This window comes from Odontomachus brunneus, unplaced genomic scaffold (assembly GCF_010583005.1).
Source record: "Odontomachus brunneus isolate Ranch 3 - 2012 unplaced genomic scaffold, Obru_v1 Obru_scaffold_015, whole genome shotgun sequence".
In the NCBI taxonomy this organism is placed as follows: domain Eukaryota; kingdom Metazoa; phylum Arthropoda; class Insecta; order Hymenoptera; family Formicidae; genus Odontomachus; species Odontomachus brunneus.
Window position 1 is genome coordinate 1318912 of NW_022639465.1, and position 19959 is coordinate 1338870.

Genomic DNA, 19959 nt, shown 5'->3' on the forward strand with positions numbered 1-19959 from the left:
AAGATTTCACTGCAAAATCTATAGGACACAAATACGTTATGTACTGTGTCAATGTTTCTGCGCTTGTGGCGATGGAATTAACGTCTTTCATGCGATTTGCGTGCAATGGCATTCACTACGTAGAAAGAGAAAGTATTCTTGTCTGGAAGTTATCTTTATTTTTAACATGTTAATCTTCAAATGATTACATAGCGTTAGACGAAGATAAGTTAGTAAGAATATGTTTTATATGATTTTTAATGAAGAAAAAATCCGTATTCTTATTATTGAAAAATAATTTTTATTAACGCAAGCACAAAATATATTAGATTGAAAATATGGTGTTTTTAAAATGGCGCTCATATTTATTACATAACATAATAAAATAGAAATACAAAAGATATTTAAAAAAATTCAAAATTTGTACAAAATAATGCAAAATATAATATAAAAGTAATTTTGAGCAATTTTTTTGCTGTATCGGTATAACACTAATTTACCTCATTGTATGCTGTAAATTTAATGCTTAATTCAATATAGCATATTTGCTTCAAATGTAATTAAAATAACTGTAAAGTTTTTATTATCGACTGTCTTGTGTCGTTAATTATAAAAGTGTGTATGTAAAAAGTATGTACCTAGATGTACGCAAATTTGGCACCAACTTTATTAGTCGATTTGCAAAGTTTGCATCTCTTATGAATGATTCATATAGTATTCATAGTTATCACATAGAATAACAAAGTCGAAATTCGAAGAAAATACAAAAATATTTATGAAAATTTGCTCCAAGTAAAGTCATGTAAAATATAATGTGAAAATCTGAGTATAACTTTTAGTAAATTATATCACATCAAAAGATTACCTTATTATATGATGTAAATTTAATGTTTAATTCAAATACAGTATATTTATTTCATATATGTAGTTAAAATGATTTTACAGTTTCCACTACCTTGTCTCACACGCCATCATAACCATGAAAGTCTATCTGACTGGTATCATCTTTTAGGAACATCTTTTGACGCGTTGGCCGGTCGCTCCGAAATTTATCTTCGCCCTTTTCCTTGTGGGTTAATTCAGCTGGGGTAGTGATCACGAAAGATGAACCGAGTGCTGGGTTCTCGTTTTCTCAGCGAAAGACGAACACGTGCGGGAATTAATGAGCTGTAATGCGAAACTGCAGCGTGATCTTCTCGACGACACCGCCTTCGCTCGCCATTTCATATCCAGAAAGTAATGATGTTGGTTTTTATGTATTTTCGGCACAGTTGTTGCTAATTCAAAGAAAAAATTGTGTCTAGTTGAAGGAAAAAATTGTGTCATGTGATCTTTTTCTCTGTTAAATCTTTGAAAGTCGGAGAGAATTTTGAACGAAAAATCATTTATCGTTGCCCTTTGTAACGACCATCAAATAGAGGAAACGACTTTTATAGACCTAAGTACATGAAGTTGAATGAAATTTTGAACAAATTATGATCATTTTTTTATGCTTCTCGTTATCATATTTTGAACTGTAAAACTGTAAAACTGTATGATTTTGAACGCAGTAAAGTTGTTGCTAAATTTACATGCATACATCAATCTGGATAGATCATATATTTTAGAATAAACAATCCCAAGTAGGAATTTACTACTGGCATCAAAGTGGCCCAGTACCGATTTATGGTAAACGTTACTGGCATAGTACCAGATGCTAATATGTGTTTAATATTGGTGTGATACTGGGATGATAGAAAAGGGCCAGTACCGAAAATCAGTACTGTACCAGTATAAAAAAAGTATTGATTCCTAACACTGGGGGAAGTATCTATTTCCCAGTACTGGGCTAATATCGATTCTTAGTAATTTTTATTATTTGCATAATTATTAATATCACAACTATCCAAGTAGGAATTTACTACTGACATCAAAATTGTCCAGTATTGATTTATAGTAAACGTTACTGGCATAGTACCAGATGCCTGTACGGGTTTAGTATTGGTGTGATACTGGGATGATAGAAAAGGGCCAGTACCGGAAAACAATACTATCACAGTACCGAAAATCAGTACTGTACCAATATAAAAAAAGTATTGATTCCTAGCACTGGGGGAAGTATCTATTTCCCAGTACTGAGCTAATATTGATTCTTAGTAATTTGTATTATTTATACAATTGTTTATATTACAATTATATAGTATGGAAAGAAAGATCAGACCATGACCAGGGCTGCTCTCGTTTGCATCTATACATGTTTATTTTTAATAGTCATATAAGCAAAAAATCTTCGGGGCGACGGCTGGAATCTTCCGCTTGTCAGACAAACGTTCTTACCACTGAGCTATCTAAATGTCGCGTTACTGATCTTTTCCGTTTTCCCATAAAGGACATTGGTATCGTTAGTTTTTCGGTATCGGCATAACTTTCGGTACTGGCCCAATATCCTCTATTGGCAGGTTGTATACGATTCTTATTTGAGTATCCAGTACTGATTCTTCGAACAAGGCTAGTACCAATAATACAGCTTTTTAATACTGGGCCAATACCGAAAACGACAAACACTTTTCGGTCCCAGTACACGTACGGTACGACTATCCAGTATCTAACTTTAATACGGAGCCAGTACCAATAATACAGTTTTTTTATAGTTATATTTTTAGGCCCAATATTGAGCCAGTACCAAAACCGGACATCCGCTTTTCGGTATCGACCTAGTATCGGGCCATTTTTCCGTACTGGAAACGTATACGATTCCTATTTGGGATTCTACAACTCTTTTAATTATATTTATGAGGTAAATATACTGCATTAAATTATTTATTAAATTTACAATGTATAATCAGAGTAAGTAAACCTCAGAGTAAATTTGCCAAAAGAAAAGATTTACATCATTGTATGATATAAATTTAATAATTACTTCAACACACGTTGTGCATTTACTTCATAAGTGTAATTAAAAGAATCGTGAAGTTTCCGATTGTCTCGCGTTGTGACGATCATGAAACTCTCTCTGGGTTGTCGCACTAAACGAAAGAGGGAAGAAGAAACGGAGTACGACGACCGTAAAATCTTCATTCGTCACCGTTGACCGAACCGACAAATTCTGTCGAGTCCACCACACGTGCTATCGCTCGAGTCGCGCAATGTAAGCAGATGTAACGAGGTTCATGAATGAGTCACGATGACGAGCGGCGTGTCGCCGGGCGTCGCGTTCGTGCGGAAAACGAGACTTCAAGGTGGTCTCGAAAGAGAGTCACCGGGAAGCCGCGCGCGAGCGCCGAAATAGCGTGCGGATTAACGTTCTCCCTAATCGCCGATTGTCTCCCAGCTCTCTCTCCGATGTGGATACGAAAAGCGGGATACGACCTCGGCGTGCGGCCAAGCCTGATTGGCCTGATTGTTGACGGTCGCGGGTCAATAACCATTTGACACCGCGCGCGCGGATCGCACGACACTCAGGAGGGAAACGCGAGGAGGTCGGCGCGCACGTGACTTCGATCGGGAGGAGAGTTGCGCTCGGTAAAACCACGCGCCGTAATCGCCGGCTCGCATGCCGGATCTAAGCCAGCTAGCGTGCCACGATTCCGCCGCGATCCGCGATGCGGATCGTGGATTCGAGTTCGTCGGGACGGACCCACGGAAGCATCGTGCAAAATACGGCGGTTCCGCCGCCGTTTGCGAGACGTGGCCGTGCGATTTTGCGATATATCGCAAGCACTGCGGTCTCCTTCTCTTGAATCGCAGTGGACGTTTCAAAGAATATTTTGATGCAGACGAGAGAGTTGATTTATTTATTTTTTATATATTTAACATTTATGTAAACATTATGGTTCCCATTAAGTTCCCTTATGATCAAAAATCGCGTTAGCGATATGAAATTGCGCGCGATTTAAAATCGTATTTTGCGACACAAAATTGTGATGCGATGTATTGCGTTCGTTGTTATTCTTAAAAAGGATCGCATCGCGATACACCATTTCATAAATCGCACACGCCTAGACCAATGTCACATTAGTTATCGATTGCGTAAGCTCGTTCAAATTGAATCCAGACGCGCTTTTATCCTCTCGAATGCGATCGTCATCAACGCGTGATGTTCACGGACGTCGTGGAGTCCGAATGGATCGCATTTTAATATTCAGACTCATCGCGAATATCGATCTCAAGCATCGACATATAATATATATCTAAAAGGAGCATTTTGCGAGGGAAAGGTCTAATTAACGTTTAGTTAATTAGGGGAATGTTGGACTACTTCAGCTGGTTCCGCCGCTGTTTCTTTCGAAATATTCGGGTTTATACAAGTCGCGCCAGAAATGCGGCGAACTGAAGTACACTGAAAGAAAAATGTTTGGTATTTATAACTATAATCATATAGAGAAATAATTACTGTAAATTATAGTCAAGACAACCATTTTTTAGTCAATTGCAATATAATTTTAGTGATAATAATCTTATATGCTACTATCTTCGTGTTGGAACAACCAAAAAATATAGTTGACACCAAATTGGGCCCAACTATATTTTTTGGTTGTTCCAACACGAAGATAGTAGTAGTAACATGCATATAAGATTTTTATAACTAAAATTATAGTGCAGTTGACTAAAAAATGGTTGTCTTGAACATAATTTATAGTAATTATTTCTTTATATGATTATAGTTACAAATACCAAATATTTTTCTGTCAGTATAGTATTTTTGAAAGATATTTGCTATGTCAGTGTACTATAAGATACACACTGAAAGGAAAAAATGTATATATTTAAAAAGTAAAAAAATAAAAAAATATTTATATTCGATGGGCAATAATATATTTACTAATAATAATATATGCAAAACATACTGGTAATATAATAAAGTTTAGGAAATATATTTGTTTTTAAAATTGTTTGGACGCTTTTTCGATAGTGTTTAGAATGCCAATGTCCAGTGAGAAAAATTAACTTCTAGATATTAATAAAAAATAAGTTTCTTTGTTGGAGACGAGTAGTGGCGAGCTAAACCACGCGAATGATCCCAAGTGCCATATAATTTTTCCCTTTTCATGAATTGGTACACTCTTTTGCCTTAATTGGCATTAATGTTCCGTCCAGCTATTGAAATAACGACGATATCAGGATCAATTTTCCTGACGTTTTTCGCGAGAATCGAAATTCGCCGAGCGACGAGACTCGCAGTTTTCAATGCAACTCGAGGAGAGGTCGCGGGCGTTTTCACCCCGTTGACCTGGATCGTGCAATCTCGTGAGGCGACGTGTGTTTTGGCCCCTCCAGAAGACCGGAAGTTACCCGATGGAAGCGCAAACCGGGCGAAATGCTCGGAAATTCGATGATACACATGCTTCCCTCCAAGAGGACGAGCTATAAATCGAGCGGGATAACGATGGCGGAGTAAAGTCTGATAATTAGTTTCCTCTCGCGTTCTCGTCGCGCATTGTGTTGCACGGTTCTAAAGTGTTAACAACGATCGAGCTTCATCGCGATCGAGGTAGCGCTTACGCAAGGTCGGAAGCCGCAAATTCGATTATCAAGAGCGGTGTCAATCGTATGCGCGCTATCATGTAGCGCCCGATTGCTACCAGGCAGAGTACAGTCGGATCGTTTACGTCGGAGCTTATTTGCGCGCTGATATACGCTGATATACGTGAACCAGATCTCCTATGTACGCGGCAGTTTCAAAGGTAGGAGACACAACGACTTGTTATAATGTGAGCATTATATGTAGAAGTTGTATCATTGAAAACGCGTATTTCATTTCATGAATTTAAGTCGTTAAAGTCAAGGAGGCCTTACTCTGATCTCTCTTTTGTCGATAAAGCCTTCTGATTGGCTTACAAGCGCATTTAGAAGCACTCTTTTACCGATAAATGAGACTGGAGAGCAAGGACCAAAGTTAATTTAATTTTAAGAGCGCATTGAGAGAAAAATATATGATATTTGGAACTATAATGGCATAGTAAAAAGGTTATAGTTAGGAATATAATTTTTATAGTAAATGTTACCATAATATTTGTAATATTTACAATATAAGCATAGTATAACTGATCCGTGTAAAATTTTTACCAAGAATTATAATTATTTGAAATAAAAAATATAGTAAGGTAGCAAATATTGAATGGTAAGAGAAATTAACTATTTTATACAGTCAATACAATTGGAATATTTGGTAAATATAAGTACATGTAACTATATTCCCAAAAGGTGCTTTACCATATATATACTCGTAGAGTAATAAGATGGTGACTATAGATCTGTGTTCATTCTACTATATCTTCATGTTTAGATAAACTATAAATATATGTTTGAAGCCAAAACGAACTATAAAATATAGTGAGATTATAATTATTCCAATTATTTTTTTCTCTCAGTGCGACATTCATATTCTAGAAGAAAAATATCTAAGAAATAAAAAATGTATATTTTTTTTTAATCTTTTCAGTGTTGATTTAAAATGGCCGCGCAACTCTTCGCAAGATAGTGTTTTTTTTTGTAAACTTATCTATCCTTTTCCCCTTACTGTCATTTTCATCGAATACATTTTTTAAATAGAATATAAAATACATCTAATTTTCATTTATAATTATTATAAATGAGCAGAAAAGAATATAATAGTTTATTCTATTATTATTTATTCTACTCAAACAAAAGAATTTAGATTTAAGTAAATATGTTATTAGTATTATTGGATAAGTATTTTTTCTTTTTTAAATATTTTTTTCCTCGTGTTTTTTAGGTATTTTTCTCCTAGGATAGTCCAATTTTATATTTAAGATCATCTTAATAATGTCAATAAGACAACCTTACAGCATCTTAAGATGAAATTAAAACGATCTGATACTTAAGCTTGTCTTAAGTTCATTTTGAAATATTGTAAAATCCATTTCATTTGGTTACATAGTATCTTAAAATAAACTTTGGGATGACTTAACTATGAATACAGTCCTAAGTTTTAACTTTAACGCCGACAATTTGACTAGAATTATCGAAACTTTATCATATATATATATATATATATATATATATATATATATATATATATATATATATATATATATATATCGCTTGTATAATATAATTTTCAATAAGATGTAAGTGATAGAAGGCTGTCGTAGATTCAGCGATAGCGACGACGGAAAGACGGGCGAAAGATCTCATGAAGGAAAGAAAGCTCACAGCGAGTGATTTAAAAATGAAGCGTCTTTATTTAACAGAATCCATTGTCGCAAAAAGAACCGCACGAATACGTCAGTGACGCGCTAGCGAAGCGAGAAGCTCCTCCGGCTCTTCTTCCACCTCCTCTCACGTTTCATCTCGGTCCGTCGCCCTTCCTATGCTCATCTCCTAGTCAAGTTCAAGGTCGGATGTTCATTTAACCCGTCGCGCAAGGTTGGCCGCGCCGACCTCGCGCACGTTCGCGGATGCGGAAGGGTTGTGAGATCGTGCGCCTTAAAGTGAAGTCGAAGAGAAGCGGGGCGTTGCTCGCGAAGCAAAGTCGGCGAAGTCGATGACTTCTCGCGGAAGTGAAGTAAGCGCTTACTTATCCTTCCTCGTCCCTGCGAAATGTTATTTGCAAACAAGGGAAGGTAATATCCTGAGCCGAAATTTTCGCCCTACTTTCGTTTTGAACTTTCCCGAGTGAGAAATTTTGATCCTGCTGCCGATATCTCGGTATTCCATTTAATTTTGATACTCTGAAGTCTATATTAAGCTCTTTCGATTTTATTTAACCTACTAGCTGAGAGGATCTCTTTAAAACCTACAAATGGCATTTTGTATGATTTCTATTTAGAGGCGCTAACTTTAGTTTCCATGTGTATTAAACATACACTGATCTCTTAGAATATACAGATGTTAGAAAGTTGTTAAAAGGTTGCGAGTAGGGTTGAAATTTCGACTCGAGATCAGTGTATGTTCGTTGAGCTAGTAAGTTAAATAGAATCAAAAGAAGTTGATATAGGCTTCGGAATATCAAAGTAGTCGTTGAATGAAATGTTGAGATCAAAAGTAGGATCAAAATTTCGAGCAGGAATACCTCGCAGATAAAAAAAATGAGAGCACTGAACGCTTCTACTCGCTCGTCCCCTCTTTGTGCCCGGCGAATCGAGTCGCCTCGGATTTAAATCGAATCGGAATCAGTTAGCGTTTATTTCCCGTTCTGTCGATTGCAAGTACGATCGAATTATCGGCGAAAAACTCGACCTGCCGTTCGCTCGTCGCTGGTCCGAAAAATAATAAACACACCATCGATCCCCCTTGTATGCCGGCATTCGGGGAGAAAGGTCAGCACCAGCGACTGCGGCCGGAGAATAAACTGGGGAGGCTGCGATTCAGGTTCAAGGTCGATCGGAGCAGGAAGCGCGGAGGCACACGTCGCAGGGAGAAATCGTAATCGGGGTGGGAAGCGCGGTCGATGGTGGAAAAGCTCGTCGTCGTGCGTCTCTGTCGCTCTTTCTCGCTCTGTCCTCCTTTCTCACGCGCCATCGCAGCACGATGCTCGTTGCTAGTGGCAGTAACAATGATAGTAGCGGTAGTGGCGGGTGTTGGAGATCGTGGTGGTGGAACGTTGCCGGTCCACTGATCGCGTAGATGAAGGCACAGATGTTGGAGGAGGTCAGTGGCGGACGTTAGTTACCTCTCTTTGGAGATACGACCAACCAACCGATCGAACGTACGCAAAGGAGACTCATGGGAGTTCTTTCCATTCGAGAATCTCTTGACTTGTTTTTGCCCCTCGTGATCCTCGCGATCTGGATTGAGAGGAGAAACGCGCCTAGTAACGACTACGGGGAACACGTTGCACCTTGCGCGTACACCTCCCACTTCGTACACTTCGACGATACTTATCGCAGCGCTCCTCACCTCCTCGCCCCTTTCCCTCGCGTGCTTCTCTTCTGGCAATGATCGATAAGACCTCTATGACCTAGGCCTAGCCGGAGTTGACCCGGTCCGGTTCTTGCCCCCCTATCGCTCCCCTCACTCACCCACCACCTACTCTATTCAGCGCCGCCAGCTGAGCTTTCCCACCTGCGAGAAGCCTCCCCTCCCACACGCGGGTTTTCTCCTTCTTCCAACGCTCCACTCGTGACGGGCCCTTCTATCCCGGATTTCACGGCCGATTGACACTTGTTGCGTCAGTCTCCGCCAATCATCGGCGCGGTTTCCCTGCGGCACATTCGATTCTAGATGCACCAGTATATTAGGCTCTTCTTCCTCTCGAGGAGGATCCGGTCGGGACAAGGAGTAGAGTTTTCTCCATATACACCTATGTCTTCCTCGGAATCTCGTCCATCCGTTAAGTAGAATTCCCCAACAGATGTTAACGGCACGATTAATTGAATCTACTGCTAAGGAGACGTACCAGCGCGCTCGAGAGGGATGCAAATTTATCGGAACCGGCTCTTGAAAAGGACGAAAGCGTTTCCATACTGTCTCTCGGCACACACACACACACTCGGTGTATCTACTTTTCACCGAATTAAATTTCTTCATAGACTTCCAACTTTCGTTCGTACGCTTTCTCGAGAGCTTCCTATATAACACCCGCCATTCTACATCGCCTTATCTCCTCTCACTTCATTCACGCGCGCGTCTATCTGACGTAGATTGCTCGGTCCCTCATCCCGCAGACACTCGCCCCGGGAAATTGATTCTCACGACGGTAAATTGGAAAGCCTGAAAGGTTATAAATTGAATGAAACGGCGAGAGAGGCAGGATAGGAAGAAGCGCGCGGCAGGCAGACGGGCGGGCGGAGTGCAAAAGGAACGAAGGGGTTGCTCGCGATTGAGAGTATGGGGTTGATATCGATCCGCCATCCCTTCTTCGGATCCCCACCAGTGTTCCCCCTCTCTCCCTCTCTCTTTCACTCTTCCCGGCCGCGGCACCCTCCGCCCTCAGTTTGGGTTCCTCCAGCTCTGAGCGCCGACCGGCCGGGTTGTCACTCAGCCCGGGATGCCATGCCTGAGGCCGCCGCCGGTTCCTCCGGAAAGTCGTTCCTGCAGCGGGCGCGGGGCAAAGTGCTCCGCTGGCTACGCCGCTCCCTGCGGACGACGCACCAGGTGAACGTCCCGCCCGAAATTGGCCTCGTTTCCTTCGTCTCTGACTCGCTCATTCGCGAATCCTCTCGTGATCCGCCGTCGGGGGCCGTCTACCTAAAGATAAAGATAAGAGATAGAGAGAGGTAGGAAGTGAGAATCTTCGTGCTACCGCCGTAGCTGACCTCGAGAGGTATTCGTCCCGGGGCTGGTCAGTGAAGTTTGAGGAATTTAGAGTCTGTGATAATCGAGCGCCGGGGTAATCGAGCGAGACGTGAAAAGGTCGCCGAAGGCAGTAGCCCGCACTGTAGATTTCGTGGAGTCTGGTGTCCGTGGAATCTAAGTCTCGCGGAGCCCACGGACCTTAGAAATTAGAATTAGGGTTTTTCCGCATGCGTATTTCCAGGAAAGATCTCAGGATACACCGGTCACTTTTTCAGTGGCAACTTCATTAAGAGGAAAAAAAGACCGCAAGTACCACGAGCCTTCGTAACTTTTCCATGAACGGGACGCAAGAAATAGACCCCGACGTTGTTTCCTGATATTTTTTCTCATTTCACACCGTTTCACGGTAATTACGTTGCGAAGTTAATTATACCGTGAGCCCGTGTTACGTGCACGCAGGTCTCAGAATAACGAAGTGGCTATTTAAACAATAGCACTCATTCCGTGTTTCCGTGCATCGATTTTTACTCTTTTTTTTTTTTTTGCGGGAAAACGTGGGAATGCGTTTGCATTGCTCCGTTGTCGAGATATGCGAACGGCACGCGCGTCGAAGGGAGAAGTCCGCTCGTAAAATTGCAACTCGCACTTTTGTCGCTGGATCAGAACACTGATACACCGCGCGATATGAGCGCGTGACGAAACGCGTTTATTTTTCTTTGGTTTCATCAAGTTCTCCAGTTTCTTGGACGGCGACAATTCGCAAGAGAGAACTCGGCCGGAGCAGCATTCGTCTTGATGGTCGTGCCAGGTGACGCGCGAGATTAGTTCGATATTGCTCCGAGATTCGTCGCGGTGGTGTAGCGCGTGACACGAAAGTTCTCTCAGCGGATCTATTCTTTTGCCTCAATCTCTCGTGGTATTTCCTCTTTTGTCTTTCGCGCTGCCCGCAAATTCAAGCTCGCGCGAAAACACCGCAGGCTCAATCCCCGCGAGCGTAAGAGAGAGGAAAGAAGCAGGGCACAAAATCATTACGCGGAATTTTATCTTAGGCAGGCGAGAGCGCGATGACACTTGCGAACAATGACGCGCGGCATTGCGAATCTCTTGTCGCTTGGCGTAACACGGAGTCGGATTTCGACAACGTGTAACAAAACGCGAGAGATCGATTTTCAATGGCTCTTTGAGCATTGTGAACGAACGTTGTGATACGTCTGACCCGGACAGATGGGAAAGCCGTCAGGGTGTTTTAAAGCTTGTATGCGAGAGAGAGACTCGAGCATGAACTTCAAAGCGGATTTCCGTTCTGAAACGAAATGAGATTGATAATAAAATCACGCGCGCGCTGCTGCTGATGCTGCTACTGGCGCACTGCGATTTACTGCACCGGTACGAAACGGATAATCTATTTTCAGATTGTCCGCGGGAGAGTAGACGATTTTTTTACGGTTACAAGACCCGAGTGGTGGAAAGTCAGTTCAATGGACGGGCGTATCCGACGTTGCCCGAGAGGTCAATTTTAAGTCGACTTATGCCCGCGCGTAATTTTAAAGAGTCTCCGCGGTGCTCCCGAATCTTGGATCGATAATTATAATACGATCTTATATTTAAGATCGTCTTAAGTTTGTCTTCAGATGCTTCGTAGTCAAGAAAACGAGTCTTCTCTGTGAATGAATTTAAAACGATCTCGAATATAAAATAATCCGATTTTAAATAATAGCCTCCCACCGTTATTGGCGTTATTGGAAGCATAAGTTGGATGAAGTATTCAATTAACGTCTCTTAGTCATTGATGCTGCGAAAAATCTGGCTAATCTTGCGATCAGTTAAACTTTAACCACTCTAAGGAAAGTTTTCTGATTTAGATAGCTGAAAAAATAGAGTTTTACGAATTTTTTCGAAGAAATAAATAAACATATCAGTATAGAGTTTCGACTATTGCTATTTATCATTGTTTTAAGTAAACAAAAATTATTTTTTATTTGAAAAAGAAGTTGAAATCTTATCTTTTATTAGTAGCCAACATTACAGTTCGTGTGATAATCTGAAACAAATGGGACAAGAAAACATAACAACCGTATTAAATTTGCTGCAAGATAAATTTAAATCCTTTGAAAAATGCCCGGAATTAATATTTTTTCACGGGATATTAAATAAAAAAAAAAAAGAGAAGTAAAATGGCTTGTAACTTTGAAATACTGTTACTTTATTAAATTTCGATTTTTTGCATATAGTGAAGTTTATTTAAGTTTATTTAAGCTTATTAAAGCTTTATTCTCCAGCAAATTTAATGCAGTTTTTAAATTTTCTGGTTCTATTTATTTCAAATTATTACACACTCTCTCTCTCTCTCTCTCTCTCTCTCTCTCTCTCTCTCTTCTCTCTCTCTCTCTTCTCTCTCTCTGTAATATTGCCCGCCATTTAAAGTCTGGTTTCATCGCGCTTAGCACAAAAAAACTGAACGACGAAATCTCAATTTGTTTTAAATAGGTTTTTTTTATAATTTTTTTTATAATTTTCTTATACTTAAAACAATAATAAATAGTGTACTCAAAACCATATATTGATATCTTTATTAATTTTTTTTTAAAGAAATCCATAAATACCTTCTATTTTCTATGTCTAAACCAAAACCACCTATTTTACTATTTAAACTGGAACCTGCTCTTAAACTAACACAGTGAAATGTTAACCACTGCAACTAGACTTCTTGTCTATGACTTCACGAAAAAACTTGACAAGTAAAACAACGGATATATCGTGGTCGCAAGAAAAACCAGATTCTTCTAGAATGTTGATAACTGAAAAGGATGTCAATATCCCTACGCAATCTTTTATGCTCGTTATTAACGACCTAGGAAGACGCATATAGAACACATCTAAAACATTACGCTATCACAGTTTCATATAGCTATTAGTCCCCCTGGAATAGATCGACAATATGCACGTTCTCCTCGGAGAGAGGAGAACGTTAATATAACAGCTAATGACGCGTGGCGCGGACGCGGATGCTCGCGAGGGTGGGTCGTTCCTCGTCGCGGAAGTCGATGTCGGTATCGATTCTGCCTGAATCGCATAGGTGGAGTAGCTTGGGGCAATTAACGCGCGATTATCTAGTTTTTGCATACAGGATACGGCCGAAAGGATCGATCGTGGAGCCTCTGCTCTCCTCATCGGAGGAACTTTTCGGAATGAGAGAGTCTTACAGGGGAAAGAGGTGAGGGGGAAGGGGGTGGAAACTGGAGCACAGTAGCCTCTATTTATAGATGCAAGTTTTTCGCGGGAGAGCGCGGCGTGCCACTCGCGATAAACGACATTCCGTGTCTCGGACGCGGCGACGGGTATTTTTCATTAACCGCGTAAGGACGTCATATGTGTGAGGTCTGACGTAATATATGATGGCGGCTTTATGCGTGGCGGACTCTTACTCGTGGCGCAGGATATAAAGCTCTTCACACGGAACCCTTACAATATATCATTAATTCTGAAGAGCTGTCGCGTTTTATGCAATAAGTAACGCGGATTATTCAGACTTCTATATACTATTAGACTGCTAACTTCCTATGGTCGGCCTGTAGAAAAGTGAGGCAAAATTTTAACGTAGTGTGAATAGAGGCAGCCATCTTTGTTAAGGCAAAATTAGTATGTGAATATATAGAATGCCCTAACAAAAATGACCGTCACTTTTTGCCTCAGATGTAAGCTAGGGAGTTAGCAGTTCAGTAGTATACAGGGTGTTGAAAAACAACATGGCACAAATTTATCTACGTGTTCTTCAGACAATTCTAAGAACAAAAGTTCATATAAACATGTGTCCGAAACGGCTTAGTTTTTTAGATAGACGGCTTTGAAAAATTTTTTTTGTAACGAAAATAACTTGGAAACTAACGACAATAATTAAGTGAAATTTGGCACATGTCTGTGCTTAAGTAAACCCTTTCTGAACATGCCAAAAAAGCTTTTGAATGAAAACTAGAAATAAGGGTAACAAAAAAAACGTGGGGTAGTTTTAATCCTATCTTTGTGAAAGGAAAAAAAATTCTGTTTGAATACCAGATTTAAAAAATTCAATGTTTAATAATAAATTTCATTTAATTATTGTCATTAGTTTCCAAGTTATTATCGTTACAAAAAAAATTGCAATTTTCAAAGCCTTCTATCTCAAAAACTAAGCTGTTTCGGACACATGTTTATATGAACTTTTGTTCTTAGAATTGTCTGAGGAACACGCAGATAAATTTATGCCATTGTTTTTCAACATCCTGTATAGAGGTCTGTGGGATTATTAACAGAGCCTCCCTTCGCGACGCCGCAATGTGCCACTCGGTGCGAATTCTCCAGCGATGATGAACGAGCGATGTTTTCGGCGAACTCGGGGACTTATCTCGCGGAGAATTGATATTGAAAATGTCGCGCGGCATTTTTCGTGGTAGACTCGCATTTTTATATGCAATATGTGAAGGAGAAAGTTGAATTAACATGACAACGAATGAACCAAATGAGTTTTGGGAGGAAATTTATTCACTCTTTTCTTTGACATATCAGGTCGACGGGCATGGCGCGGAAACGGGACCAGAACTCGACGAGGAGATGGAGAAGGTCTTCGCGATGGATGCTGGAGAGAAGTTCGACGTAGCCCGGCTAGGCTCACCCTCGGAGTCCGTTGGATCGGATCGAGATCGCGGGCCGCCGTCGCGATATGGCGATCGTGACTTCAATCGTGAGTCGAAACTGTCGTGTTACTGAACGTTATTTGTTCGGGGTTGCTACAAATCAATCACGACGATTGATAAAAACAAGAAAACCTTCATTACTTGTAACATAAAAGTAATGATTATATTCATTGCTACAGAATGTAATTGCGTTACTGAAAAAAATAACGTCATTATCAAATTACTAAAACAAGCAGCGTATAAACTTTTATCAAAAATTATTTTGTTACAGTTGTAACGATTGTAAACGAGTGAAGTGTTACTTTGTGGCCACAAAGTAACACTTCACTCGTTTACAATCGTTACAACTGTAACAAAATAATTTTTGATAAAAGTTTATACGCTGCTTGTTTTAGTAATTTGGTAATGACGTTATTTTTTTCAGTAACGCAATTACATTCTGTAGCAATGAATATAATCATTACTTTTATTACTGCCTTGCATATATAGAATACATATACATGCACATAGGATGAGCGGCAGCGAAAAATATCTTTATTTCTTAGATACTTTTTGTCGCAGTGTATAGCAATTAATGTTGCGATGTATAATCCAGCTTAACAAAGAACGTTGTAAAGTGAAATGAAATGTGATCTTACTGTAATTCTCACTTGAATATTTTCTCCGTAGGAGAAAATTCTATTCTATTTTGTCAGTTCCAGTTTCCAGTTATCTCAGCCGAGTTTTGAAGCAGCCGAATGCTTAGTTGAATATTGTTGGTCGTGGTAACAGAGATAGCGTTCCTCATCTCCGAATTTTTGTTGGATTTCTATTCAGTCACACGAACTGAGATTTCTTTTTTGTATCTGTGAATACAAGAGACTGTGTATATATTTTATATATTCAATATTCCATCTGTTTTTTTTCTTTTTTAATATTTTTTGTGTATACTTTTCAGAACACCGGAAAAGAAGTTACCCTCACCCGCACATGCCCCTGAAGAGCCTGCATTCCAGATCTATGCGACGACACCTCTCACCGTAAGTTATCTTCACCGCTATACAAGATATTTCAGGAATCGCACGTACTTCGTATTGTAAATATAGATGGATATAAGAGAAAGGAATTTAATTAAAAGTGTAAGAATGATTCGTTAATAAAAATCGATTCTTGAATCGGAATAATTAAAATAAATTTGCTAAATAAATTGGGTTAAAAGTGTCAATTTCCTGAATATCGATACAAAAAATTCGCACAATGAGATTTTGAACACCGTTTTTTTCATTCACAAAGTTCTAATATATCTAATAAATCTAATGTTAATTATAAACTCTATCTTTCAAAACGGCAAATTTTTAAACGACAAATTTTGATTTTTATAATGTTTTTCAATAAGATTCTCGTTATTTTGCGTTATTTCTCGTAATTTTAAAACGACAAATTTTGAATTTTATAATATTTTTCAATAAGATTTCTCATTATTTTGCTACTATATAAAGGAGCATAATATAAAAATTAAGTCAATAATAAATTGGATCTTCATTTAAGCCGACAAGTGGATTTACACTGTAAACTCTATATTAAATCTGACAAAATTAATAAATGGGCATATCAAAAATCGATTTTCTGTTAGGAAAATCGAATCCTGCAATTACTGAATAAATAAGATAATAAAATATAAAATAAAAAAGAATTGATTAAAAACACCGATTTCTGTTAGAGAAAGATCGATCTTCTTAAAAATCGAATCGGAATTGAACCTAGTTACCTATTAAAGTGTCTTTCAATATAGAAGCAGTAGCGTGCCTCGGGAAAGCGTTTATATCGCGTTGAGCATTCGATCAATTCTCATCACTACTCGAGCACACGTGTGGCTAATTCGATATTCCCGGCGATTTTTTAAACTTCTTATGCAATCAACTTCTAAAGGCAAACTACTAAGATGCAAGGAAAGTTTTCGTTCTAACTGAACAATGTTATTCCGAGTTCCGTGAGTCTCTATCTTGAAACCAGTTCTAATTAGATAAGCGAAGGAATTTCCTCGAGAATCCTCGACGAACTCGGAAATCACAAATATCTCAAATACTACTCTTCACGATGTCACCTAGTGAAGGATCGGCGGCGGAAGTATCCACTGAGGAAGACCACAGTAATGTCCAGCCGAGGAGCAACGAGCTGCAAGAAGTCGATGGGATCAACAACGCGTTGCAGCCGGCCGGTACAATCGAGGCCGATGCTGAAGTGGATGAGGAAACGGCGGAGGAAACTGAAAACGTGATCAGCAGCGAGAGCGAGGCTCCTATCTCGGAAAGGGCGGCTTCTTGTTTCAGCGATAGCCCGTCAATCGGCAGCCCGCGAGTACAGTTCGAGAAGATCAAGGAAGAGGAGGTATCATGCGCGCAAACCCCAGAAACGCCGGCGGATACCACATCAGGTGGCCACGAAGAGGACCGCAAGTGCCGACGGCACCAGAAACACGAGCACAAGTAAGTCGATTTGACTCGATTACAAGAAAAACAATTCCAATTACGAGAAAAACAGTGAAACAATTAGTGTAATTGAAGTCTGTAGGAATAGAAAAATTTCCGGAAAATTTTCAATTAAAGTTTGCGTGGCAAGAATAGGTGTAGATGAAAAGCCCATTTGTGCAGTCTACTACAAAAAATTTGTACAGGGTACTACAAAAAGAATATCTAAAAAGTAAAACATTTATTTGGTGGGTGTTGGTAACATATTTACTTAAATCTAAAGTTCTTTTCTTCAAGCGCAATAAATAATTGTTTTCGTGGAAAGCTAAGAGATTTTAAGAAATTTTCTTATTTAAAAAATATTTTCTTATATTAGTATAAGTAAATTATGTTATTAGTACCTGCCGAATGAATATTTTTTATTTCGTAGATATTTTCTCTCTTACACAATGTAGGGATAGAGAAACTCCTGTAGGAAGTTTCCATAGACTCATAAATTGCGCACTCTTAAGGAACGGCTGATTCAGCTATAGAGATATATTATATTAAGTGAAATGCTTTCTCTATCACACAGTACTTTAAAAGAAGACAAGAAAGAATAAAAATATAATGAAAGAAAGAGAAGGGACACTGATCATGTGATCGTTTCTCCTCCTCCCACCAACTAGAACTAGAATTAGTATTAGGAAGCATCTTACTCTTAATTTCCTCTCTTACTAATGCTGACTTCATTCATCCTGTAGCAACGTGTAGTCTATTCTCTATGAAGATTTCTATTCAGTCAATTGTTCTCAGTTATTGCGACCAAGTTTTGACAGCTGAGTGTTCAGACAATTGTTTTTAGTAACAGAGGTGTCATTTCTCGACGCCGAATTTTCATCTGGTCCTTATCGGCTGAGATTTTTATTCCATGTAGACTGAATTAGACTGGATTAGACTGAATTAGAGCTTTCGTGTGAAGCGGCTGGGGAAAAAGTGAAGAGAAAGGGCGGGCATAAGGGGGAAGAGGGGAGGATCGAAATGAAATTAGCACGTTCGGGGCGTCTCGGGTGAAGACGGACTATTTCCGTCACAGTGATCGTGGTGAAATATTCCCTCGGAAGGCGATGATAATACGCGGGGCCGAGACGAGCCCAGTTCGGGTATCGTGTCTGTCGCGGATATTACGGGCACGAAAACTGGATCATCTTCGATACTTAGGCGAAAGTTTAAATCTGACGGTCGCATTTCATGTCACAATTTTACGGCCACCGTATTTGCACCGTATAAACCGCGCAATTATGAACACGAAACGACCGACCTTTATTTCGTACCATCCCGGGCAACGAGCTGTGTGGACGCGCGGCGTGACAATTCCGGTACGGAGCGGTACCGAGTCCTAGATGATGATCTATAAGACGTGCTAAAAAAAAGAAAATAAATAAAAACGAAAAAGTGTATCCACCCGTTGGCTTAGTTTGAACGAGTCAGACACCTCGGCGTTCCCTCGTGTCGGGCAAAGACCCTTCGCGAGTGGGAAGTTGTTCAAATTTATTAGCACGTTGGCTACCGGCTAGATAGACAGGTGTACGTAAATTTGATAGCAACTTTTCTAGTTTACTCAATTTACAGCAGTTGCTTGCCCCTTGCGAGTGATTCATACGGCATTCGTACTTATCACATAGAATGAGGAAATGCACTGAGGAAAACAAGCAGTTGGATCGACAAAATCGGCAGTCACCCGCCTTCAAAGAAATATTGTGTTCATTGAACAAATTATGCGCAACAATAAGTTTATTTAAATCTACATTCTTTTATTTAAGCGCATACATAAATAATAACCATAGAAGGAGGAGGGCATACTAGGTGGCGGCGGGACGCCGCGCGTTCGAGATCTGCGTATCTTTTTCATTCCAGAAAGAGAAAAATATCGAGAGCGCGGCCTTGCTAGGCCGGGACTCGAACCCGGGTCTTTCGCTTCCCGGACGACTGCTCTAACCACTGAGCTACCTCCACGCTCACGACACTTTCCTCTTCCTAGATAACACTCAGAGATGCCGTTCGGAAGCGACATCTCTGGCGCGATCCCGAGCGCACGGCGACTACAGAGAGAAACAATGTTACTGTACCAAATGGTACAGCTGTCAAAGTCTCTCAAAGTCAAAGGTTGCTATCCTTTAAGACCTGCTGTCCATGTATGCCCGTCTTAATAAATAATTGTTTTCGTGAAGAGCTAAGAGATTTTAAGAAATTTTCTTATTTAAAAAATATTTTCTTATATTAGTATAAGTAAATTATGTTATTAGTATCTGCCGAATGAATATTTTTTATTTCTTAGATATTTTCTCTCTTACATAATGTAGGGATAGAGAAATTCCTGGAGGAAGTTTCCATAGACTCATAGAATAGATTGCGCACTCTTAAGGGACGGCTGATTCAGCTATAGAGATATACTATAAGTGAAATGCGTTGATATATTAGGACCTTAACTTAGTTTCCGCCCAAAAAATACTGAGAAAAAGCATTTATTGTAAAAAATTTATTTAAATTATTTCAATGAAAGTATTTTCCATCACTTTCTACAACTTTTTGCCATCTTTCTGGCAACTGGGCGATACCATCTCGATAAAACGATGTTTGTTTCGAAGCAATCCATTCGTCCACCCATTCTCGCACTTCTTCAACATTTCGGAAGCGTGTACCAC

The 19959-nt window shown here is 39.7% G+C and overlaps 1 protein-coding gene across 8 annotated transcripts in view; it reads left to right on the plus strand.

Annotated features, from left to right (window-relative positions):
- LOC116841405 (band 3 anion transport protein) overlaps positions 1 to 19959 on the plus strand; it is a 66387-nt gene that overhangs the window by 30408 nt on the left and 16020 nt on the right. For 6 of the 8 annotated variants that reach the window (XM_032809293.1, XM_032809295.1, XM_032809299.1 and 3 more), the window contains exons 3-5: positions 14701 to 14875; positions 15766 to 15847; positions 16916 to 17293. In XM_032809293.1, coding sequence (XP_032665184.1) covers positions 14701 to 14875; positions 15766 to 15847; positions 16916 to 17293 — 635 coding nt within the window. Of the gene's footprint in view, positions 1 to 9344; positions 10018 to 14700; positions 14876 to 15765; positions 15848 to 16915; positions 17294 to 19959 lie in introns of those variants that run through there. The other 2 variants (XM_032809291.1, XM_032809292.1) reach the window with 2 other exon arrangements.